This window comes from Stegastes partitus, unplaced genomic scaffold, assembly GCF_000690725.1.
Source record: "Stegastes partitus isolate 25-593 unplaced genomic scaffold, Stegastes_partitus-1.0.2 Scaffold456, whole genome shotgun sequence".
NCBI lineage: Eukaryota > Metazoa > Chordata > Actinopteri > Pomacentridae > Stegastes > Stegastes partitus.
In genome coordinates this window covers 53887-80088 of record NW_007578187.1, presented here as the reverse complement: position 1 = coordinate 80088, position 26202 = coordinate 53887, and the positions used below count along the sequence as shown (strand labels likewise).

The 26202-nt window shown below is 41.7% G+C and overlaps 1 protein-coding gene across 3 annotated transcripts in view; it reads left to right on the top strand.

The window, feature by feature from the left end:
* pdlim5b (PDZ and LIM domain 5b) overlaps positions 1-26202 on the top strand; it is a 38925-nt gene that overhangs the window by 4552 nt on the left and 8171 nt on the right. Inside the window, exons 2-8 of one of the 3 annotated variants that reach the window (XM_008286467.1) lie at positions 2107-2212; positions 12056-12207; positions 21687-21720; positions 23647-23669; positions 24578-24598; positions 24739-24765; positions 25380-25534. In XM_008286467.1, coding sequence (XP_008284689.1) covers positions 2114-2212; positions 12056-12207; positions 21687-21720; positions 23647-23669; positions 24578-24598; positions 24739-24765; positions 25380-25534 — 511 coding nt within the window. In that variant the 5' untranslated portion in view covers positions 2107-2113. Of the gene's footprint in view, positions 1-2106; positions 2213-12055; positions 12208-21686; positions 21721-22047; positions 22530-23646; positions 23670-24577; positions 24599-24738; positions 24766-25379; positions 25535-26202 lie in introns of all 3 variants that reach the window. The other 2 variants (XM_008286466.1, XM_008286468.1) reach the window with 2 other exon arrangements.

Genomic DNA, 26202 nt, shown 5'->3' with positions numbered 1-26202 from the left:
TATTATTCATGAAATACTCAGCAGAAAAGTATGGCATTCACTGCCCGGCTCACAAATGTGTGAGTTTTTGGGGAAATGTTGCGCAGTTGAATTGCTTACTTCATGTTTTTCAATCACAAGGTTATGTCCTTGACAAAAGCGAAATCCTCTTCACCAAATCCAGCGATAAAAGAAGTGTTACTGGAGCAGAAAGGATCGCTCCAGAAATCCCTTTCTTTTCCAATTTGTTCAGCACAAGTGCCAAGATCTTTAGTTCATTACATGAGAACTTTTTTGCTTTCTTTGGTTCTCAGATGATCTCTAAAGTAAATACTGATAACCACTAACAGTGCATCCATCTGTTCAAAGTCAGATTTTCTGCTACAGTTCCCCCTTTTCCATGTAATTAAAATGTACCGTACGTGACATATAATGTTCCGGGGTGAGTCTTTGATGTCATGTTTTCATGTCAACATTCACTCTTCCTGTTGGGTAGGGCAAAGGTGATATATTTCCACAGGATCTGGGATTTTTTTAAAAGTTGCACAGAAGCGCTGGTTGGCACAGAGACAGATACAGTCGAACACCACATTCTCTCTTTTTCACGCGTACTAGAAACGTGTGTTCTTCAAGTATTGTATACTCTAATAATGCAATAAATCCCAATATGTCACTGCATTTAACCCCAGAGTTGCTTCCAGTGAAGATCGAGCAGCTTCAGTCTTTTAGGGGAAAAGGAATGCATGACAAAACCAGTGAAACCCAATAGCGCATGAAATATTTCACTGCACCAAATAATCTTTGCTGTATCTTGTTTTCTCACTGTCCTTTGAATTTCTGTTCACAGGATATCGTATTTGTGAGGTTGTAGTGGCACACTTAGCCGCTGAGGTGAAAGTAATATCAATGCGAGGCGAGTTAACAAACAAACTGTGTTGGCTGTGAGCCGAAGCTGAGCTCTAACAAGTCTCTGGCCGGCCAGGGCGGGTCTCGTCTTTACTCTGTCCCCCCTGTAGGCCCAGCAGCACCACAGTTGTCTTGAGGAAAGGCCAGTACTCACTCGTACATACTGGGGATTAATCGGGGTTTCAGCGAGATGTGAATGCACACAAGACATTTCATCTCTCATCTCTCAATTACCATTTCTAGACCTCAGGAATGAGCGGTTAAGTCGACTGTGTCTCACTGGGAAGATAAATAACGAAAATTTGCCCAGTCTTTTGAAAAACAAGGATTGATGATGCCTTTGCCTTGCAATGCTCAATTTTCAAAATGCTTCACTTCCCTCCGCTGTGCTTGTTTAACCTCTTAAGTTTAAAGACATTATGATCGCAATCAGTGCGTTTTGCATATTTGTAGAACTATGCTGCTGTTTATGTTGCAGTAAGCAGACGTATAGTAGCTTGTTTTTCCCCCAACAGGATTATAGTTTGTCTCAAGCAGTGGGTTCAGTTTGAGAACACTGACATGATAAGTCCAAAGTGCAGCTTTAGATTGTTGATCTAAGCTTTTCAAAGTAAACAAGTGATTATGAGGGATTACGTGATAGCTGCATTTCCGACTTTTCCTTCTCTCTTTTTTAACTACTGCAAGTTATTTTAACACCCATTTCCAGCCTGCTGGATGATGTGTATTATTACCATTTCTAAGAAGTATGAAATCTTTAACTTCAGTCTGGCATATTTATCCACCAGCACTTGAGAGGTTATGCTGTGAACAATACAATCACTAACTCCCCATTACTCTTGTTGTGAAGAGCGTTACCCAGGACCATAGACTGTCTATGCCCAGGACATGAGCCTTGCTCCAAAGCTGATGGCAGAGATCTGGCTGTTCCACAAGACAATTATTAATAGATCATTGTACTTCAATTTAGATAGCTTCAGTGTTGTAAAGGTTATAAACCACGAGTCTGTGACTGTTTCACCAAAAGGTCGATAACAAAAAAAGAAAGATTCATTATTCACAACAGCGTTTTAGGAGGCAGTTACCAATTTTTATTTTTTATACACATTATTATCTTGCATTTGAGATATTTTGTTCTGTCAGTGTGGAGCCACTTGTTGGATTATATCCCTATTTATATGGTTTTGTGCTCAATAAAGTGTTCTGTTGTTCTGTTTCTAGGTGCATCATGAGCAGCAACTACAGTGTCTCCCTGGTTGGTCCTGCCCCCTGGGGCTTCAGACTGCAAGGAGGGAAGGACTTCTGTCTGCCCCTCACCGTTTCACGGGTGGGTGGATCACACACACACACCTCTTCTTTGCCCTCCACTTCATGACAGTCACCTCAGAGGAATGCTGTTCATTCTCATTATGCCATTTGTCTTGTCAGTGATGAAAGTGCGATTGGTCTGCGTGACACTCGTAGCTGGATTTAGACAACTTCTTTAATAGTTCATGGCCCTGTCGCTCAGTCCCCCGTGGCCTTCACCTACCTCCTGACAAGGCTAGGCCTGTTGTCAAAATAATGTTACGTAACGTTATTTTGACCACAACACACAATCTGTCAATTTGAAGAACTCCCCTGAATCTCTCTAATGGCCGCTCAGGATATATTTGGAGGATGAAGCCAGTAGCTGTTAACGGCTCATGTCAGTTTGGTCATTCAGATGAGGGATAGCGCTAAGTGTCCTGGCCTTTCCCCTGGTATTTGTCCTGATCAGAGACACAGGAGACTATGTGTGCAGTGGAAGCATCAGAACCTGTCCTTAAATGGCCCAACTGACTGAAACTCTAGAAAGCCGCAGTGGTTGTGTAATAACTATTTGGGACTTTGGACCACATAAATTCAGACTGGACTGACCAGGTTCTTCCGAACCCTGAGCTCACTGCTGGATGGCTTGTTGATTAGAAAACAGGCCTGTTTATGAGACAGGCCGAGGCTTTAGCCCATAAACAGTCACACTCTTTATGTACATAGTAGAAGAGCATTCTGTGGAAAACACTGGGGTTGCTGCAACAACTGAAGGAAGTCTTCAGAGCAGCTCACAATCTGTAGAGTAGCAAGTCTCTTTCAGCGCAAGGATGTCTGAAGTGTCTCTATTATCCGGGCATTTCTCCTTGTCAAGCAGGATTAAAAGTTGGCAGCTTAACCTCCACCAGTACAGCCACCAGTGCTATGAGTACATCTCTGGCTTGTGCAGAATGAGCAGTGTCATTTCGTTCCCACTATACTTCCTGTTATGAAACTGTAATCACGATGTCACGACCAAGGTCAGCCGCTCTGTTTATTTGTTGCTGGCAGGATCACTTACAGTATTTTCAGCGTCATGCGGAGGGAGAAACGGCTTTTCTTTTGTGGAAATATGACCATGAGTGTTGGGACACGGTCAGACTACGAGTATTAAAAGGCCGGCATAGCTTTCCAGACTATTTTTATGTCTTGCCATTATGATAATATTGGCACGCGGGACGTTATGTCTTCAGTCTTGTCATATCTTAAAACCAACACATGAGTGAAACACGCTCACATGTGTAACTCGATCAGATATTGGAGCACCTTCATATTTTATATTTTTCATTTCTTTTTATTTGTGTGAGCACATAAAAACAACAATAAAACCAACAAAAGAGCTCCAATTTAATAGCTTTTAAAAAAAACATTGTGCCAGCATGTCTGGAACGTAATCGCCTAAAGCCTGAACTTGTTTTGCCTCCTCCAGTCGTTTATTTATTTATGGTAAAGCCACTTCCTTCTATTACATACATAAATCTATGTGAACTATAGACTGTACATCTTCCCAGCTGGCTGCGTCATTGGGTACCGTCAAATGAACTATATACATCACGATATACCAATAAGCTTTTTATTATTTTGAAACTATATATTCATACACTTTCATTCCACAATGCATAACAGAAAGTTATTGGCAACTTGCATACTTTATAGTTGTCATAGTAACCCCATTACTTTACATAATTCCTGTGCTTAAATCAACATCTCTTCATAACATCAAAAAACAATACTTTCCAGGAGCTACAATTACCAGAGTTCTGACATTAATTTCCCATTGCACTTTTCCTATCAGACAGGAATATGTACTTAGAAGTAAAATATGTGATTTTTCAGTTGTAAAAATGAACAGTAGACTCTGATATTCATAGGCATATGCCATGTCATATTTTACTAGACTATAGCATAAAAAGAGACAGGTGAGTCGGGAAAAAATGGTCCGTAAAGCCTTGAAAGTGCAAGCCGAGGAAAATCGCAAGTGCATGTAATGCGGTAGTCCCGACGAGTTAGTTTTTATGGGATTTGGTGGCGGGTTGCTGCTCCATGGGCCATAAAAGTGTTGAATAGTTCTTGTGTCCACCAGCAGTCCTGCGTTGAGTCATTTGTGGTGTGAAGCATGCCGTAGTACTGCTAAAGCAGGCAAGCACGACTCACAGCTTTTCATTATTTGCGAGTGTCATTCCGGTGACATATTTTTGTCCCAGCACATGACCAGCTCAGGTTTCTTGTTATTGTCCAAGCGCCAGGAATAAGCCCAGCCCTTTGGTCTCTCAGAATCCTAAGGTCACAAATGGCACAGCCGACATAATGCACGTGATTGTGGCGTGGTAAAACCATTTTTGTTACCTGCACTTCATTACATTTGCTAGATTGTTCAGTCAGATCTGTCAGTACTCAAGTAATCTGTGATGATTACTGTATCTGCAATCTCAGTTACAAACGAACAGTTAGTTCTGCGGTGCATCGGCGGAAACATCTGCCAGCAGTTTAACCATTATTTCAGCTCCTTCATTAGATGAGTGAGGAGAAAATTGTGTTGACCGCAGGCTTATTTTAAGGTTCATTAGAGACCCGCAATGTTAAAAAAAGACTTATTTTGCAGTGAAGAATACACGTCTGATTGTATCACACTAAAGCTTGTATTTATTTTGCTGCCATGGATGGGATTGCGGCGGTGTAATGATGTAATGACTTTACATATGTTTACCATATGTAACTGATCCAAAAATTATACACAGAATATAAGGTTAGTCAGAAGACAACCACAGCTTATTACCCCGCTGGCTTTTTTTTTTGGAACCTCTGCCTTTGGTTGTTGTAACAACACTAAATTAAAGTATGGGGTGGGGTACGTACCATAATATATATGTAGTGTGTAATGCCGGATTGGATGTCACGGTATAAATATCCTCAAAACACGCAAAGGTCATCGTAAGCACACAAACAAATTAGGGCCTAAATAAACACTACTTCACAACAGCGTGAAACTTTCTAAGTGAATCATTTACTTCACGAGTCTCAAATGTGAACGATAGGAGTTTTTATGTTTACCAAATGTGCATGAAATGTTCCATAACAGAAGATTAAATGATGTCATTTACTCTATAGGTATGTTTTGTGTTTAAACTTGAAGCAATGCAGCTGTTTGTTAAAAGTGGGACCACCCAACACATGCACGGGCAATTCATAGAGGAAGCACTCAATTATGCACATTATTTGTCTGGGTGTCTCTCGCTCTCTGTTCCCCTGGACTGTTTCAGTAGTCTGTGGTTCCTCCAGTTCCTTTCAGCCTTGACAGCCTTCCACATCTGAAAAACAAGATATTATTATTTGGAATGGGATAGCATGATCGTCTATAAGAATAACTGCACAAACAAATAATTCTACTGCATGTTTGTTTATCAGTGTTTACTCGTTGAAGGTCAGTTGGGGGTCAAGCGCAGTGAAATTTTCCTTTCTTTTCCCTCTGACCCCTCACTTCCTCCGCTTGTCTTTCGTGTCCTTTTCAAATTGTTGTTTTAGTGGCTTGCGATACTCTGAGCGAACATAACAGAAGCTAACTTTAGCTCTTTGTTTGCACTAGGCTGTCAGCTTCTAGATGAGTTGTTTTTAAACTTTTCAAGCAACCATTATATTGGATTTCTTTTTATTATGGTGCTTCGACTCTGAACGAACAGGAACTGTCACTGTGACAACTGTTGTTCTTTTCGCAAGTATTGTGACTTTAATTTGGTTCGCAACATGCTTTACTGTGCTCTTTGATCTAGCTTTAAATGTGTCCTTCGCTCACCAGACATCCCTCTTCACAGACGCTTTTCTGAGCCCCTTTAAATCCGGCACTTGGAACTGCTAACCAGAAACTGCAGTTTAATTTCCTCTCTGCATACTTTGCTAACAAATTCTAGTGGGGATAACCTTCAGTGACATTCAGCAACATATAATGTTTGAATGCAGTTTCATATCTAAAACACAAGATGCCCTTTTTTTTGTTGATGTTTTATATTATGTAAAGAAACTCCATGGATAATAAACCTCAAACACATATTGTAGTATTTCTAACACCTTGTCATGCAGTATTCAAAAGGTAGTTCTTGAGTCATTCGGGAACTGAATTGGCTGCAATGCGTCGGTTTATAAGGAGGTAAAGTTCAGTGTTAAATATCAAATATCACAACAATACATTAAGGTGCATTAACATTACATTTACAGTAAATCTGCCTTTTGTACGTTTGTCATTGATTTACAATAAATACACAGTGAAGTTTGTAGCTTGTTAAGCTCCATGGATAAAGAATACTCTGGCTGTCTGACATTAAGCCATAACTCCTGCTTCAGCTCAAGTCCAGAAAAAATAAAAGCAAGCTGTAAAAAACTCCCCTGGTATTTTAGGGAACCACTGAAACAGATACCTTGTGGTCTGCGCTGCATAGCTGCAACGCACTTTTCTGTTTTTTAAAAATCTGTCTCCTGTATTAAATTCTCCTGAGCACCTTTACATGGAAACTGAAATCTAATTATGAACCAGTGAGCTCTGCCCAGTGTTTCTCATCTTCATGAATATATATAAAATAGAACTTCACAAGGTACCTTTTTTTTTTTAATAATCTGTGAAATATGCAGGAAATATGTGTTGAGGTTACAGATGGGTTTTGGTAGGAACTTATCTGCAGTATGTGTTTGATCCCAGTGTGATCTCTCTGGTGTCTGTCTTCAGTTGTACTGAGAGCATCTGCTTCCTGACTTTTTAATGTATATGGCAGAGCTATAAAGAATAATGAATCAATCACACTTTTAAAGTCAAAAACCAACTGATGCAACAGACCACTGTACGTGATCTGTACTTATGGTTGCAGCTTGGACTGCCAACACTGATAACAAGCTTTCCATGTTTGAAGCGTTACAAAGCTTTTTGCACAACTGTCTGGATTCAAGTAAAATAAATGCAGATAGTACGTCAGTGCTTTTGTAGGTTTAAATCTTTCCTTTCATGACTAGCTTTTGGAAAACAGAGTAAGCCTATACTCTGCTAATAGATTGTTTAGCTTTTGATGAAGGCTTTTTGTTTCAATAATACAAAGAACAGATGAGGATGACATCCAGGTAGCAGGCGAAACGTAACAATTATCGTATTAGCTGAATAGAAAAGCAAAAAGGCCCAGTCTAGGAGAGTTGCATGAACCGTGGACGGAGGCGAGGTGGAAGCCAGCACCGGCGCTTGGCTCGAGCCTCGCCGTGTCTAACAGCCTTTTCATATCATCTGGCTCGGCAGCGTCAGTCAGCCGGGTTTGTTTCTGACCTGACTAAAGAGCATTCAGTATTCAGTGCTGGTTTGGTACTGCTTTGTGTGTTTTGTTTGCGTTGTCATGGCGATTTGACTAAGAGCTCCTTATAGGTCTGCCTGGCATCTCGTGTTTTCTAGCAGGCCAGATTGATGTAGCAAGAGACTGGGGTCAAACCATGACAACCGTTTGTCTACCTCCGTTCAAGTGCCCTTAATTGGGATGTTTGGCTTAGAGGGAATAGAGTGCTTACTATTTGGTCCCCTCCCAACTGCTGAATGCTGCTTTTCCATTGCTTTGTACTCCTCATCGCTGGTCCTCCTCTCCGTTTGAACAGTTTGTGCAAGGTGTTCCACCTTCTAGTCTCCTGACAAGTAACAGTACTTTATGGCTTCTGCTTGAGCTAACCCAGCAGGCTGCCGTTGACGTACCACGTAGAGTTCTCTTGACAGGTATAAGAGATCCTGTAAAGTTTACAATTTCTGTTTTAATGAGCTTTGCAGATCGAATGCATGCGGGAACCATATGGATGCTATGGGATGTGCTTGAAAATGACAAGTCGTACATCAGGTTCTCTGACATATTTGTATGATAAAACTCCGGCTGCTGCCAGTAGCTGTGAAGGTTCTCAGCACATTAGTCTTTGGCATCTTTATAATTACATACTAAGAGAGGGCCTGTCTGCTTTCGCCTGATGTGTTTGTGATGACATAATGTTGGGCCTTAGTCTTTTCCATATAAGGTCCTTAATCTTACTCTATCCTACACAGACATGTCATGCATCTCACAGGCCTTCCAACTCTCACCGCAAGGCGCTTCCTGTAACATAACTTCTCAGATGTGAAGTGACCACAGCCCTCTTCCTTACTCAGTAATTTCACAAAAGGCAGGAAGTTACACACACCGACCAGGCTGGAGATGATTACTATCCCTCAAGTGTGATCTTAAATACCTTCTATTATCTTGAACGTGTCCGTCTGAATGGATATATCGTTGATAGAAGCACTGTCTTCTCGTCTCTGCCTGAAAATTTTAAGTATTTGAGGCAGCACTGTAACTATAAATCAGCGTTCTAAAAATACAGCATTGATGTGTTTAGCGAATTCCAGCGTATTAGAAGTTTTGGCAGCGGCTTCCTCCAGTAGACGGACAGTATGTGTCATAAATTTAGCCACATCAACTACTTAACACAGCTGCTTTCTCTTTAAACACAATCTCTGCAAGTCTTGCTTTCACTAATAATAAACCGGTTTTATGCGTCTTTATTTATTTATTACCTGATTAAGGATAAATTGATTGCTGAGTAAACATTTAAATATGAACAGTATTTCGAATAAACCTGATTTTTTTTTTCTTCCTCCCCCTCCTTTATGTCTGTATTTGGTTAAGGCTGTATAAAAGATGGATTAAAGACATATGGAAGCAATGGACTGTTTTTCTAGGCTTCGGTTCCACTTCTTGTGTTTTTACAGTTCGGTACAACATGCGTCTCCGTACATACGGACAAAGATGGAGTTTTTCCACAAAGACGTTTGGACCAGAAATAAATTAGGGTTACGCTTCGGGTTAGGGTTAGCTGCAGCTTCAAAATCGCAATATTCATTATGCATTAGGATTTACCATAATCCTTCAGCTGAATCTGCCAAGTATTGTGCAATTTACTGCCTTCAGGCTAAGTTTGTGAGAGCGCAGGATTATTACATGTGTAGTGTGGAACAACCAGTCATTATCAGTAACTCTACAGCACTTAAATCACCAGTGTGGAGAGGTCCAGTGCAGCACAGCAGCCACACCATTATGCGGCTGGAATCCCATTCATGTGCACAGTTGGAAAGACACCTCATTCATTTGGAAAGCATCCTTCTCATCTGGTAAATGAACACAAAGCCCTCTGGTGGCCTTTTCACTCCTTAAATTATTCTGTGTGAAAAAAAAAAAACTCTTGGAACGAACTTTTCTCTCCGACCCAGCAACGTTTAAAATAGCAACAAGTTTTGATTGCATTACTCAATTCGACGTGGCTAATAGGATTTGGTGAAACACGTTTCTAAAATGTGCTCTCTGGAGAGGACCGGAGTAGCGCCGAGCCAAAGTTCCCCGATCATTACTTATCTGCTCTCCATCACGAGTGTCTCAGACCTCTCTTGATTTATATTTATAGTCGGTGCATGCCAGAGATTCTTACTGTAACATTTATTTGTTTTGTATCCACATGAGAAAGACAGTGTTTGAGTGAAAGAAGTTCTGAAGTCTGTTCACCACAGACTGAGGCATTAAACACTGTTAACCACATGTAAAAACACATTTTTTTGAGACCCTCTTAATGTATTGAAATGTTTGAGGAACTGCCATATATAGAGCGACGTGGCATTCTCTTTTTATCACATCCCTACAAGGAGAGATCTCTATTTCACTCCTCTCTCAGACACATAGAGACACTGTGAGATGGAGAGACAGGAATGTGTGCACTCAACAACCCTTCAGCAACTTTTCTCTCCCTTTGACCTCTGGAGCCGTGCAGCAGAGCAACACTGAGCCAGCGGAGGATTTCTGAAGACTGCTTTCGCTCTGCTGATTGCACAGAAGAGCAATGGGTTAATTTATTGAAAGTAAATGCGTCAGTGCAGACTCAGTAAACGCTGGCAGGTGTGTCTGTGAGTCGGACGCTGATTGAGCGAGTGAGTCAGTCGAAGCTTTGCTCATGAGTAGTGCTTAACATGTGGCTGCGCTCTAGGTTTCCTGGACGTTGGTATGGATACATCAGCCTCAACTAGGCATGTCTACGCTTCCCGCTACTGATCCAGCTGTAAATGACACAAGGAAAGCAACCGCACCAAAGAAATGTGTCGCACAATGCCGTCACCGCTGTCACTTCCTCATTCTTTTCTCTTCTTCCTTCCCACTCTTTCCCCCTATTTTGTTATCATGTGGGTTAACACAATGGCACATTCTTTATGTTCAATTGGCTGCTTTTAGAGCTGCCTAACCTGAATGCATTCTTTAGCAGCGGGGAAAGGGCATATTGTGCTTTGTCTATCTGTCTGAATCAGGGCTGGCGAATATTTTCACTCGAGTACATGTGACTGAAGATAACTGAACCCTGTGGAGAGAATGCGGGCTTTTGCTTCCATGTGCATTTTATTGGTTCGTAGAATTTTTTTTTTTTTTGCACAAAGCTGGCACATTTTACTTTGACGTCTAAATCCCAGTTTGATATTCAACACACAGTCGAGCTGAGAGGCTAAATCACTTTGCCCTCTTCATTCTTTGTGTTGCCTCTTGTGAGTTCTATTCTTTCCCTCTGCTGAGAGATACGCGAAGTTATGATCATAACAAAGCCAGCATGAGTACACAGAGTCCTGGTGATGACGACTAGCGTTTCTGTACAGGTTCTGAGGGTGTTAAGAGTGTGCTGAGTGATAGATGAGTTGCGCACCGTCTTGTGTAATCAGTAGCCAGTCACCCTACCTGGGAGAGAGTCATAGCATCGTCATGGTTTTATTGAGTTACACCCTGTGTGTAAAACGCAAGTCTCAGCGTGATGCAAACGGAAAAAAAGATCTTATGAACCGAAGCCCTACCTTTTGCTGCTATCTGACACACTGACAGTTGTAGAGCTTTAAGCTAAGTCACACTTTAAATCAAAGCTACCACATATGACGTGTTTCTGTCCTTGAAAATGGTTTTTCACAAAGAATGCATTTCACAGGCTTCATGTACACAATGCATTGATAGAGACTGAAATACAAAAATACCTGCATTACACAGCATCTCCTCGGTACGCAAAGGCTTAGAATATGAAGAAAAAACAATCATTTGTGCGACTGGAAAAATACATTCCTAAGTGGGACAAGAGGTGGAGCCAAATGCATAAATTTTCTAACGGAAAACTTTCTTCACGGCACGCAATCTGTGCATCAGCACCTTTCAACACCACAATAACGGATTAAACAAAAGGCAAAGAGGGGCCTGGAGTGGCTCAACAAGCCTCGAAATGTCCTTAACAGACCAGCCGAGGATTAGCATAATTTTTTTTCATGATTAAAATTCAAACTTTTAAACGATGTGGTTTGGAATTGTGGGAAGTTGTCATTCGGTCGTGTGAGTCATGATTGTGGGAATGTTGTGGCTTTTTTTTATGAGCAGATTGTTTTGGTCCTGTCCCTTGGGTGTTGTGATGTTCACGTTGAGAGGCGAATAAGATGCCTATCTTATCTGACAATGGTTATATAAGACAGGAAACGGAAAGGAAGTCACACTGCTTGGTGATTACAAGATATAAATCAACATGATATGCATACACACCATTTTTGGATGATAAATGCCTTTCTCTTTTTTAACTCTGGAATGATGTAAGCCTTGAAGTTTCAAGCGCAAACATGATAAACAAACGAAAAAAGGAAAATAAAGCAGAATTCAACATGTCTTTAGGCAACTATGAGCAAAATAGGTGATCAAAAAAAGGATCTCCCTCGACTAAAAGGTAGATTTGTTGATCTTCTTTGTCTGCAAATATGTGCATGGCGAGCATACGTTTCTCATTCACTTCTGTGTCGTTGCAGCTGACTGATGGAGGCAAGGCGGCCAAAGCCAAGATTAGCGTTGGAGACATCATTCTGTCTATTGATGGCATTTCCACAGAGAGCATGAATCACCTAGAGGCCCAGAACAAGATTAAGGCCTGCACGGACCACCTCAGCCTCACTCTGCAGAGGTAAGAGTTTTACACATGCTCACATGGCACATTCTGCAACATCATCTATGGGTTTCAGTGCAATGCAGGTAACAAGACACAGTTTCCTAGTTAGTGTTTGAGTAAATGTTCATGTTGTTTTCCTCATCATATATTTTCTTAGTGCATGTAAAGCTGCTGTAAAAGAAAAGTGAGAGTCTTGTTGCATTTCTTCCTTCAGTGTATTGAAACCTGTTTCCTCGGTTGTGTACAGGCAGGTGATCTGTATTTGAAGGTGCCTTGGGTAGGATAGGCGACCTGATAAACAAAACATGTTTAACAAGCAACAGGGGAGCTTGATTGGCGCATTTATTCTGTTTGTGCTATATTCAATTAGCCTTTTCATAATTTGAAACAGATGAATTCCTGTTAGGCTAATTTAAAACAGTTCACTGTTTGTGCCACAGCAGATGCCCCTGAGGTCCTTTAGGGAGTTTGAAAATGTTAAAAAGACCGGATTGAGCTTGTTGTTTCTTGCACGGTAGCATCGGTTTATGTATGTTTTCACTCTCATAGTTACGGTGAGCTGACTGTAGTGGCATGATATCAGATTTATAGTGATGCGTGCTGTGACAAGTCAATATTAAGGCAAAGCAAGGGTACGGTTTAAGGGCCGACTCATGCTTTCCACGTCCACGTGTCCTCGAGGATCTGCATGACGATGCGTGTGACTTCAACTTCGTCATCCACCCAAGTCCGAGACTGTCTGCGCTGCAAGCACGGCAACTGTGCATGTGCCAGGGAAGCCGAGGATGCTACAGCCAGTCTGTAACCAGCTGCTACATCCTGTAAAAAGTGCAACGCCAGCCTTTAAGAAACCCTGCCCTGTGTGTTCTTCTGTGTTCATTATGAAGGGCCAAGCAACACATCTGTGTAGCAGACCGACGCATGCTTATTGTGACATGAACAGAACTGTATACATGCACGCAGACGCTTCAAGTTACCACTACAGTGTAGCATCACACTTTACAGCACAGGTTTTATGCAAATCAGTAGACTTCTAGGTCCACTCCCAGTTAAACTGTGGGTCTGCTGTTTAATCTCACATGAGAAAGTCAGTGCATTGTATATTATTTCTATAAACTGCATAAAGACGTATCTTAATTCTGCTTCATTGTGAAGAAGAAATTCCTAACTAATGGTCCACATGTGCTCTGTCCGCCTGGTATAGAGCATAGCATTAAATCTGTAGAAGACATTCAGCGTTCTATCTGATTGTGCTGAGTTCATCAGCTGCCTTTCTGCTCCTCCCATTAGGCAAAAGTATGAAATTCTGAGGCTCTTGAGGTTAACCTCAAGTATAGTATTAGGAACACTTTAAATGAAAGCTCTTAAAGCCCTCTGTTCTGTTATACATGCCTTAAAGAAAAAGACACAGGGATGCATTTGTCATTATATGTATCCAGCAATAAAAGAAGTCCAGCTACAAGAAGGCTAAAGTTTAAGTTATGTGGAGATTTTTGTTTATATATTATTATGTTTATTGTGTTTTTAGCAGTTAGAGCATGGAAAACAGGAGAAATAATCCAAAATATACTATAGTAATACACAATATGCTATATGTGACACAAAACCATACCAAAAAAAGTTTAAAAAATACAAATAAAATCACAAATATAGTGAAATAAAAAGTTTTTAAAAATGTATTTTAAAAAAAAAGAATAAAATAAGAGCTGGCCATCCCTCGGTGTACCTGTAGAGGCTGTCTGTGTGTTCCATTCCCGTAATCAAGAGGAATTAACGAGAGTAAACAGAGGAGTGAAGGTAACCATATTTGAGACCAACGAAGAGCAGTTTTACTGTCAGGCACGAGCAAATGGAGGCGAAGCACGCACACTTTCCAAGCTGTAAAACATGTTGACAGAAAAACTCAAAGCCTGGTTTGCTCGTCCTGTCATTCCATCACCACATCAAAGAAGAAAGGAGCCTCTGTGCTTTAATCGTGGGAAAACCGTCTGAAAATAGCCCCGTCCCACAGCTGTATGTAATCTAGTGTGTGTAATGGATGCACAATGAAACATCAAACATCCTGGTCTCACAGTACATGTAAACTACAACTAAACCCCCCCACCTCTAAACAGAAAAGCTGCTCTTGTCACAAATAATACACGACTGTAGTTTGTTTTGGTTCTGGCTTCATTTTTAGAAGCTAGTTTGTGGAATGTTTGTGTTGTAAATCTTGTTTACGGAGACGCTGAGTGTGAGAGACACTGTTCAGAAGTTCACTGGGATTATTTTGGAGGTTTTTTGCAACGGATAGAAGTCAGATTTTTAAAAAGTTGCTGTTAATTTCTATTTTATTATAAGAAATATCATATTCAGAGTCATGGAAAATTGGTAAAAACACAAAGAATGGTTATGAAAACCTGTTAAAACACGACACAAGTGCTAAGATTTCTAAACAATATGATTTCCACGCTATTGTTTTCTGAAATCAAACACCCAAAGAATGTAGCGCTGCAAGTCCAAACTCGAAAGAAGTCCCTCTGTCAAGCACCGCTTTCTCCATCCGTGTCGTCGGATTTGATTTATGGTTTTGATGATCACTGATAAGACTGCTGGAGGCGTAATAACATTACGAGAGTGCTAAGGGATGATTAATGCGAGCGCAGTTTTGTCCCACTATGTCACTTTGTTGTGGTTCACATTCTTCAAGCGGTTCTTTAAAAAGACACTCAAACATCCAAGTGTGACAATATCAGCGTCTGACTTGAGGAGACAAAACAACCAATATGCTCAAGCTTTACCCACATGCTCTGCTGTATCCACTGATTTCTCTTATGTGGGTTAAATAATTAAGTAGACAAGCGGTGACATCTCTTGCAAACATCAAATTCTGGGGGAAAAAACCCAAAACACCTTCATTGCAGATTACTTTAACAAGTATAAAAGCATAAACCATACACTGTCACACATAATTTATTTTTTTCTTTTCACATTTTACCCACAAGAAAGCATCCATTTAAAATTTGACATCTGCAGCCTTTCTGTGTATTGTTTAGCCAATAAGGCAGCTCTGTCAATATATTGGAGTTGTTTTCATGTTGCTAAGTGAAGGAAAACATGTTTTGATCAGAGAGGAAATGGACTTTGGAAGTACCCTCCTTATCCTGTCGTTCCACCATAGAGTAAATCATAACAGATGAGACTGAATGAGCAAAGGGTTGTCGGGAGAAAACAGGTTTTCTTTTCCACCACTGTTGTCTGTCAAAGAGGTGTCTGTCTGCGGACTATCAGAGTATCATTAGGAGATTAAAAGTATTTGGTAGTTTTGTTTGTAAGAGGGATCACATCCGGGAAGATTAAAAACAATTATGTTTTGTCTGGCGATTTCCGTTATGGATCCAGTGAAGTTTCACCAGCGTGCACATTTATTCTCTAACTTTAGCTGGTTTTCATAAACAGAACAGACCGGTTGTCTAAAGGTTTCAGGTTTGAGGTCTTCCATTCGGACACGGTGTTGATATGCCCAGCAGTTTTCACTTATTTTTTACCAACGCTTTCTGTTCTGATATTATGGAAATCACGTTGCTGAGCGGCTCACGCTCACCAGGCAGCTGTGGGAAGTAGCCTTTAGGAAAGCATGATAATTGATGTTTATTTATTGTCGTCGAAATATGCAACGCAGCGCAATGAAACACCACTCCCTAGCAGTCGTGGCTGGATGCACCTGGTTCCAAAACCTCAAAGATAATACAGATTAACGCAGCTAGCTCCGTGATCCCACCGTATTTTCATTTTTTACACATGAATTCATGTCAGCACACACAGCACACGTGTGTCTCATCAGATTTTGTGCGTTTTCCACTCGGTGTGTGTTTGTGCCTGGAACACGTGCTATTTCTGGAGGGCACAGGACGGCGTGAAGCTTTTGGAAGGTGCTGACTGCTGTATTAATCTATCTAATGCGCTGCTGTGTGACGGAGCAGATCGCTGTTTCTGATAGTTTACAGAAGAAATCTCCAGTACATACATCAGTGTGTTACACTTTCACTACATCCTTGTGTCACCACTGTTCTTATTTAGTTTAGATCCTGTTTTTCTAAGATTGCTCAACCTGCAACCTTGTTGGACCGGCCCGCTTGCAGATAGCGCTGTAGCTGCAATATATCCTAACTGTATTTCTTAGCTGAACACTTATCAGCTGCGGGGTTGTTCTGGAGTCAGTCTACAGACGTTTTCACATAAATCCAGCGTAACACCCAACACATCTAATGGTTATATCAGGGTGAAGTAGAGGACAATCCATTGCATCCCAGAGCCCCCACTGACTCCTGGCTGCCTCAGCCAGATGTGGTGTGGTGGTCGGAAGAAAAATAAAAAAAGAATGGGAGCTTATTACATCGCTTGGGCCTGCATTTATAAGATACATTAACTGGAGGGTAGTTTATTCTTTTGCGGTTGCAGTGATTTGACCTCAAGGAAATCTCCCTCATTCTCCCACTTGCTCTGTTCGTCGGCTCGGTCTTGATGCAACTGAATTAAATTAAAACTTGCACGTCTATTTTTGGACCTACAGTTGAGTTTTTATTCGAGAATATTGTTGCCAAGACAGGCGCACATGAACAGTGAGTTCTCACCCTCACAGTGAGGAGCTGTACTATTCGCAGACAGGCACATGGAAATGAATGGTATGCCTTCTATCAATATAATGCATGTGACTTCTGATATGCACAAGTGCACCGGGTTTCTCTTGACACGTGTACACACACACACACACAAATACACAAACCAGACACAAGCAGTAACCTTTTAGTGAAGTATCCAGGCAACTGACAGCAGCAACAGGCTGTCTAGTTACACGCTGATAAGCTTTAACTCTGGAAATAGCACGTATCTGTCATTGTTAGCACTGTCGCTGGTTGAAATCTCTGTTCCTCCTTTGAAACCTCCAGTTCTCACTTTTTTGAAGTGTCCTTGTGAGCTCTCGTGTTCTCTCCTCGGCGATGCTCCTTCCTGGTGAAATATGACGGAGCAGCGTTAAGCGAGGGAAACATGCAGAGACAGGAGGAGGCCTTGTGCCAGACACAAGCTGTGAGTTTTGCCACTGAACGGATAGGCTGGCTGCATGAATAAACAAAAATACAGAAAAAAAAGGATTCTTTCCCCCCCCACCGCCCGCTAGTTCCACATCCCTCTGTTGGAGTTTTTATTTTGTTTTCCTATGTCTTTCCCCTGTTTTTTTTTTTTCTTCTTCTCCATGTTTTTGCTTAAATTTTCATGCGGTGTTAAATCTGAGATAACAGACCGTGTCGCCAGGTCTCCCACTGAGTTTTCAACATTTATCACACAAGTTAAATATAGGAGCGCAGAACACGTTCGACGAGGTTTTGGAATAATCTGGATGATATTAATAGCATGTGTGAATAATACTCAACCCCATTCTCCCATTTATCTTATAATACGGTAAATGGTCTGCACTTAAATAGCAGCTTTTAACATGTGCTAGACTCTGCAATGTGTTTCTCATTCACTCTTTCTCACACACACTCTACCAGTAGTGAAGCTGCCATAAAGGTGCCATTGGGAGCAATTTGGGGTTCAGTGTCTTGCCCAAGGACACTTTGGTACATGCCGATCGAACCGGCAGCCCCGTGATTAATGGACAACTCGCTCTGCTTTAATGCGATGACGATAAACTAAACCGTGACTGTGACAAGAGATCATAATATGTGTCTTTAGAATTTTTCCAAACTCTGTCGTGTTGCTAAACTCTCTGAACTCCATGCAGTTTCTGGGCATTATTAGCTCTTGTCAGTTTTTTTTTTTTACTGGATCATTTTTGGCTTCATTAAAGTCCTGCAGCTCTATGGAAACGGCACAACCATGACTAGAAAACTCACACCCAAGAAAGTCTTTTGTGCAGTATAACATTTAATGCTATAAATTAGAAAAAAAAAAAGAAGAACAAAAGTTGAATTTTCTTTTCCAAGCACCCTAAAGTGTACAAGGAAACAATGGTGACTCTATAAATATTTAATACTTTTTAGTTAGTTTCCATGCTTGTTTCAGATCTGCTTTGTGCATTTTATCCCATCCATCCATCCATCCATCCATCCATCCATCATCTATACACCGCTTAATCCTCACTAGGGTCTGGGGGCTGGAGTCTATCCCAGCTGACTCAGGGTGAAGGCAGGAGACACCCTGGACAGGTCACCAGTCTATCACAGGGCTACACTTAGAGACAGTTCATCCCAGACACCTAAAAAGTCCCTCAGTTTTTTGCCATGTGACTATTGGGCACAACTGAGTCACTAAATACTTTACAGTTGTGCCGAGGAACTTTTTTGTTGTTGTTTTGTACATGAGTAAACCGTTTCTTTTGGTGAAGTTTTAGGTGAAACTTGTAAAATGTAGTGACTTCAACAAATGTCCTGACTTTATCCTTAGCTTTGTTTAATTTCCCCCACTGAATGGCACATCACGGATGACCGTCTTTGTTTTTACAATGTCTGGCTCTGATCTATGGCGTCATTTTGGCAGTTTTTAGAAGATAACGTGCTTTCGAAGCTTGCCAGTGGGTTTCAAAGGGTTAAGTCCACTTGAGTAAAACTTGGGTTGGAAAAAAAATTAAAGGTTGCTCTTATGCGAGCAGTTTTTCCTCTATGTTTAAAAAAAAATGGATATGTGTGGAATATGTGTAAACTGGTACGGCAAGCGTCTGTGCTGAGACGACCGTGTCCGTTAGCCTCTCCATCCGTCAGTCAAATGCCATATTCCAGACTGTTTCTCTTGGCCCTCAAAGAGACACAGGCAGAGTGGAAATGCGTCACTCTTGCTTTGCCCTCAGGCTTATTCCTCCTGGTAACCTCCTAACGTTCTCTCATTCTGGAGCTCTCTGTGTGTCTATATGAGTGTGAGACAGAGCGGGCACACAGAGAAGTCTATGTTGATGAAAACCACACTCTTTTTTCTGCTGGCAGTCTTTGGCTGTCAAACTGTCCGAATCTGTCTCAATCTAATGTTTATTATTGTCTTGCAAACATTAATTAGCCTTTATTTAGGTATGTAATCTATACATTTGGTCCATAAATAAACCTGGTAGGTGTCTGAGATCTAATAAATCAAAGAAACAGAGACGGTGTCGTCATTAGAGAGAGGATTTTGCAGTTTTATGCACGTGTATGGAAGCACAGACTGTGGAGCTTTAATATACATACTGCCTCTGATTTTTGCAGTTTGTGTTGAGTTTATGTAGCTCAATCGTAGATAACATTGGGGGACATATTTGTTGTAGTACACAGGATAATGCACTGAACTTACATCTAAAATCAGTAGTAAACATGTACTGTACTACCACTTAAATAAAGCTAAATACACCCCTGATTTCATCGAGTTGCACCCTCGTAAATACGGTTTCGTTTAAACTGCAATTCCCTATATACAGTGTATGTTTTAGTAGGTGTTTGTGTTATTTGTTTTGTTTTATGTCCTGTGTCCAGTGCAGTCATAGCAACCTAGACTTTAACCTGTCAGAGTAGTTCATGCATGTAGCAGAAATAATCCTGCATTTCAGTTTCCATTAAGTGCATTAAAAAGACGCTCCGAAACAGAAGCTTGTGTCAGAATGAAAAGTAGAACTGCACAGATAGTTGTCACAACACCGTCAGATCAGAATGACAGACCCGGCTGACACTGTGACAATATCCAGTTAAACTGGGATTCCTCAGCATGTGCACTTGGACACCAAAAAATAAAATCCTGTCACTCAGCTTGTCTGTTTATCATAGGAGAACAATTCCAGCTTGGCGGCTGAGCTGAGCAGATGTGCGCGGGACCACCCTGGCAAGTGTTTGTTCAGTTTGCTTTCGGAAAAGACAGAGGAGAGAATCAATCCGCCCAGCTGTCCCACTCTGGGACGCTGATAGCAGATACATATTGCCTCATTATAGACTGAGTTCTGTTTGTAATGGACTGTGCAGTTTGATCTTTAGACCTTTCCCTGTTGTCCTTGGCGCTGTGTGGTGTCTCTCCGTAAGCAAGTATTGAAATAGTTCTTTGGAAAATACGCATACTGTATATTAACTGTTAGGTGGAAAACTGTAAATGCAAGTACGGGCACAGATGACATCAGCATCTGGTTGGAGGGTGGGGCTCTCTAATAACCTGGTTCGACGCTCGAGTTATTGGACCTCTGCTCAGTCAGAAAGGAAATGCGTGAGTTTGTTGACTGTTTTCCTAATATGGCAGAGGGCAGAGAAAGGAAGGGAGCCGGGGGACATACCATAGCTCCTGGTCCGGAACCAGCCTTGCTGACTCACTTGTCTGTTTTTTTTTTGTTGTTTTTGTTCTATGCTGTTTTTATGGGGAACAAGGGACACATTGTCTGCATGTTCAGACCAAATATAGGACACATTGTACATGAAAACATGTTTGACTAACACAGCATTTTAAGACATGTAATTTACCTGACGGGGACGTACAGTCGCTTTGAAGGAGATGTGTGGCGGTTATGCTAAGTCTTAAAACTTGACACAGCCTAACAAAAGGTGTGGCGCTTTTCAGATTTTAAAATTGTGGTAGACAATAATCGAGAACACTAAGAATAAATCCAAACAGGGGATGAGAGATTTGTCAGCTATTCATCTGTTTCCAGAGGATCTCCAGTTAACAGACAAGCAGACCACCCTCGTTTCCCATAGGTTTTAAAACTGTAGCAGCTGCTTCAGTAATAAGTGTAAATCAGACGTATGCCACACGTCAACGCAGATCCGCACGTGGACACATGTTTTAAAGTACAGTGTGTTCGCACATGCTGCTGATCTTGCATGTTTTAGTACCTTCATTGCAAATTGCATATAATTACTGGTGAGCGTTTTCTAAAGAATACAGTTTTGAACATTTGCTGCTCTCCAGACTGCCATGTGTTTTTTATTCATGTCAGCGAACAATAAAAGCCTATTTCCTGAGCTTGAACATTGCTTGAGATTAGTCATCCATCACTGGTAGCATTTACATGCAATTTTTCTAATCAAAATGATGTTATTATCACACAGCAAAACAATTTCATGTGGAATATTCTACTTTTTAGAGTGTTCAAAGTTGCGCTAATGTCCAAAATACAATAATATATCGCTGGAAAAAGGATTAAATGTGAAGTCAATTTCGGGGAATAAATGTTTGACTCAATGTCATGACAAAATAGTGTAAAAATAGATTTGTGTTGTGAGGAGAGGAAATTCATTTATGAATTTAAACAGTCTGCGGCTCGTCTTTAGTAATCCTCTTTAATCCACATGCGAGGGCCGAGCCTTTGAAACCAGACAGACACAGGAAAAGCGACGTTTGGCCAAGAAAAATGCAACATCATCGGTGTCTGGAAGCTAATGTGACCCTCACTTGGACCATAAGTTTGATTCCCGAAGCAGTTCCTCAGAAATTAATTGCGAAACACTGAACAGATGCTGTGAAGATTTTGTACGAGCGGTGACTTTATAATCCTCTTTCTGTCTTTGCAGACCCGCCGCTGTCCCTAACGACGGAGTGCCCAAGGTATGACGAAAAATATTCATTTAACACCATATATTTATTTAAGTTCATCTGAAGCCTTTTGTTTTTCTGTACAATGTAATACAAGTTTATTTAAAAGTGAGCATGTGCCCTTCTGAGATAATGTGAGAACACAAACTGGCTTGGCATGTACAGCTGGCCACATTTCAGAGCACCTTTTAAACTTGTGTGGCACAGTCATAGCTTTTATTCATCGCAGTTCATTTTGATGTGGTTGCTGTGCTGTGTTTGGGAATGCTGGTTTACATGCATGAGTTTTTTTTTTTTTTGTGCCGTTTGTGCATGTTGTGTGTCTTCACCTCCGTCCAGGATGAACCTCAGGAAATCATTAAGCCTGTGCCGATCACTCACCCCGCCCCGAGCACCGCCTACACCAAGCCGCTCAGTCAGCCCACTCCCGCGTACAACAAGACAGCTCGGCCTTTCGGGGGTGACGGCGGTGGGGCTGCTCCCAAAGTAGCCTCCATTCCCTCTGAGTCGTCTGCTTTCACACCAGCTGCCCCCTCTCAACCACCGCAGCCTCCGTTTCAGCTCAAGTCCAGCCTTCCCGCCCCAGACTCTGCTCCCAAACCCAGCCATGGCCGCTCCGTCTTCACTTCTGCCTCTTCTTCCTCGTCTAACTCCTCCTCTCCGGCCAGAGTGACAGCCCCTCCCTCCAATCCTAATGTCCCACAGCCCTCCGTCTATAACACACCCATCAACCTGTACTCCAATGCCAACGCTTGCGAGGTGGCTATGGGGCAGAGGCGAGGTCTGCTGGAGAGCCAGGGCCTGTCAGAGCACATCAATGGGTAGGTACCATTCATCACACCCAAGTTGTTAAATGATTCCTGGAGCAAAGCCGGGGTATAGCAGGTTGGTGTAAGTGCAAAATACTGTTGACTGATTAAGACATAAACATGGGCTGTGTGCTTTATTCAGCAGGCCTGGAGTGAGTTGTGCTTCCCAGAGGCTGCAGATTAACGGACATTTTTGCTTTGCAGCGTACCTGAACAAAAACACAATATCCCATTCTGATCGTCCTCTGTTAACTCATGCCCCATTTCATCTCAAAATATGTATCTCGTTCGAGAAGCTACAACTGAAACAGCCCATGTTTTCACACAGCTGCATACTGGGAAAATCTGAGGCATGTTGTACATCTTGTTTAAATATTTCGACGGGGCAGCTGGAAGGGGATCAGAATCAGGACAGCTGATGCCACTACCTATAACTGACAGTGGTCGAACACACACAATCTGCCCAAAAAGCACTGCTGGTGTAGCATTTGTTTCTAATTGACCAAAATCCTGGCAGCCTCCGCGCTTCTAGAGACCGGGGACGGAGCACAGTTTGGCCGGATCGGGCTTCCTCAGCAGGTTTTTGGCTCGCTGATTGGGTTACAGTAGAATGAGCTGGGTTTAAGTAGTTTGCCACTCATTCTTCTTCTTTTTTTTTTTGTGTCACCTGAAAAAATAGGTCACAGAGATCTGTTTTTATAGCACTGAAGACACCAGAGTGGCTCATTGGATTCCTCAGCACTTAAACACATCTGGGAAACCGACCTATAGCTCTGTGAATTTTAGAAAGTTAAAAAGTTTATGGCGGTGACAATGGTCCGATTTGGAATATTTTAGTCTTTTCTTTTTTTGTTCAGATATCTTGTGAAAGTGAGAAACGCGATAACCTCGTTTGTAACGAGTTTAAGTACAAAATCAACAGGTTTGTTTCAGGCACAAGTGTTTCTACAGGTAGACTGTATGTGTGTGTGTGTTTGTTTCCTGACCTGCATGCTTTTTTTTTGGTGGTTGTCTTTATGCGCATTCTCTCAGAAGGGTGTTTTAAACTATACTCGCTCTCTTCAAACTGCTCTATCTGTGCTCTTTCTTGGCTTCAACTCTTTTCCATGTACCCTTTCTTTACCCACAGGAGGAAGGAGAGACAGACACCAAGTTAGTGCAGTGAATGATAATATAGCCGCTGCAGTTGCTTTCTAACCACGTGGAATGTGATTATAGCCTTTCCCATCGCTCTGGTTTATGATTACCAAAGGCATGCTTACACCTCTTTGAGCTAACCCTCACATTCCTGCTCATCAACTTACAGTACTTGTTTATTCCCAGGTCCAAACAAACCGTGAAACACTGTAAATAATCAATGTCTGATACACCGCAGGACGCCCGGCGAGGGTCAGCTCGCGGCGCTCATTCATATTCTCGGTGGCTCCGTGTTAGCTAATACCGTGTTTACACCCAGTGCAGCCGGGCCTGTCAGCACACCGGGCTTCTTCAGTGGCCCGGCTCTGCATCTGTTAGGCTCCATCTGCTACTGGTGTCAGTTTGTTTATTCAAGGCCAGTCTAATCACTGCCAGTGTAGTCTGCTTTGGCTAAGAATAGCCTGACTTGTGCTTTCTTTGATCACACTTCAACTGCACTCAATGGACACGCTCACATGCGCGCACGTAAACACGCAGTGAAACGAATTGCGCGCACTTGGGTTTTTTTTAAAAATCAAACTGACGCACAGTTTGTTTGAGACAGCACTTATACACTAAGCTGCGCATGTAAACACTCAATATAAATATTATTGCATCTAGAGTGCCATCAAATTACCTTTTGGAGGGAAAGACGGCGGCTTTAGCTCGACAGCACGTTACTCCCACCTTGTGGTGAAAGTTGGCTTGTGTCACTCTCATCCTTCACTTACTATGCAGTGTTTCATTTCATCATTTTAATATAGCACATCTAATTCTCCTTCACTTTGCTTACTGGCATTCATCAATCCCCTTTTTTTTTAAAGACATTTCATGTATTTTCATGAACTGCCTGACATTGATTTTGTGGTTTTCCTCTCTAATAGTGAGCCACAGACAATTCCTAAGTAAGTACAGATGAGAGCAGTTAAAAAACAAACTCCTCATATAACCACTGTTCTACCTAGCACTTATGTGACTTTAAATGTGGGATCATTTCTGTCTTTGTGCATTTTTTCCTCTCTACATTCCCACTGCTCACCTGCAGAACTCCACCTCCAACTAGACCTAGGAGGTAATCAAGTAGCTGTTAGGTCGTATTTTAAAACACCTATCTATGTGCTGCACTTTTGATTGGTTGTGATTGAATGTAGAGCACTTGTTGCACGATAGGAATGTGTGTTACGTGTACTGTGTGTGTTGATTGCTATTAATGAGAGTTGTGTGTGTCTAAACAGGAACATTCTTATCCTGAGGTATAAGGGGTGGTGTTGAGGTGGAATTTAACTAGTCGACATATTTAGATTGTTAACATGTGCAAAACAATTACCCTCCATCTTGCTCTCCCTGCCCATTTCCCTCCCAAGTTCTACTATATGTTTGTACTCTGTCCTGTGCATGAGCATAATTGTACACACGACATGCTGGAACAGTGTTTTGTGGTTTTACAGAGCCAGGACTGCGTACAAACACTGTATTTGTTTTTCAGTGCACACGCAGAGCAGAAGCTGGCAAAATGAGCAGAAACTCCCTAAATTGGACATAAAGTCTTAAGGATTAGAACTGCATATTCCACCTTTTAACCTCAGTGATTAACAACAATTTAAAAATTGAGTTGAGCTGTGATGTTCTCATCGGCACATCTTTCCATGTCTCTAATGTCGTTCCTTGTTTGATCTGGATGTGCAGGAAACCCGGTATGGAGCCTGAGAATAACGCATCTCTGCAGAACGACTCCAGCAAGAAGCGTCTGATTGAGGACACGGAGGACTGGCATCCGCGAGCGGGCACCGGCCAGTCCCGCTCCTTCCGTATCCTGGCCCAGCTGACCGGCACTGAGAACGGTGCGTGTCGAGCTCAGTATATGTTAATGAAAACTTTGCGCAGAGACCTGTGATTTCGAAAGTGCTGAAACTAGTTGAATGTTGTTTTAGGAATTAGGAAGTATTTTAAGGCTTGCCTTGCCATGGCTGTCACTGTTAAATCACTGTAGGATCACAGATTTATCCAAAAATTAAAATATCAGGGGTATCTTTTACAACATATTTTCAATAGAACTGACTTGTATTTTTCTCTCTGTTTATTCATCTTATTTTCTTCCAACGCTCCATTGCCTCTGCAGATTGTAGTGATTTCGTAGCCTCTTAGAGAAAAGCTTTAATCTTACGTGATTGACTTATTATTTTATGTGACTGTTTTGACTGTAAGTGACACTTGATGTTACTTGAGAAGGCTGCGGTTCTGGGCCTCGCTCCACCTCTCAGAGTTGTGTGTGTGGATCTGTTCAGATGATGCAAATTGACATTCACAGTAATTCGCTTGAATGATGTAAGATGACAGAATTGTCTTCTCTCTTGTTGCCAGACTGGTGTGAACTGTGCAATGTGTTTCGAAAACTTGATGCGTATTCAGTCTGCTTGGTGTTTCTGCAGCTGTGAGCAATCAGGGAACAGTCCAAAAAGGTGCTATTAGAGGGCTAGTTTGCCGGGATTACATTTGTTCACTTAGTTCT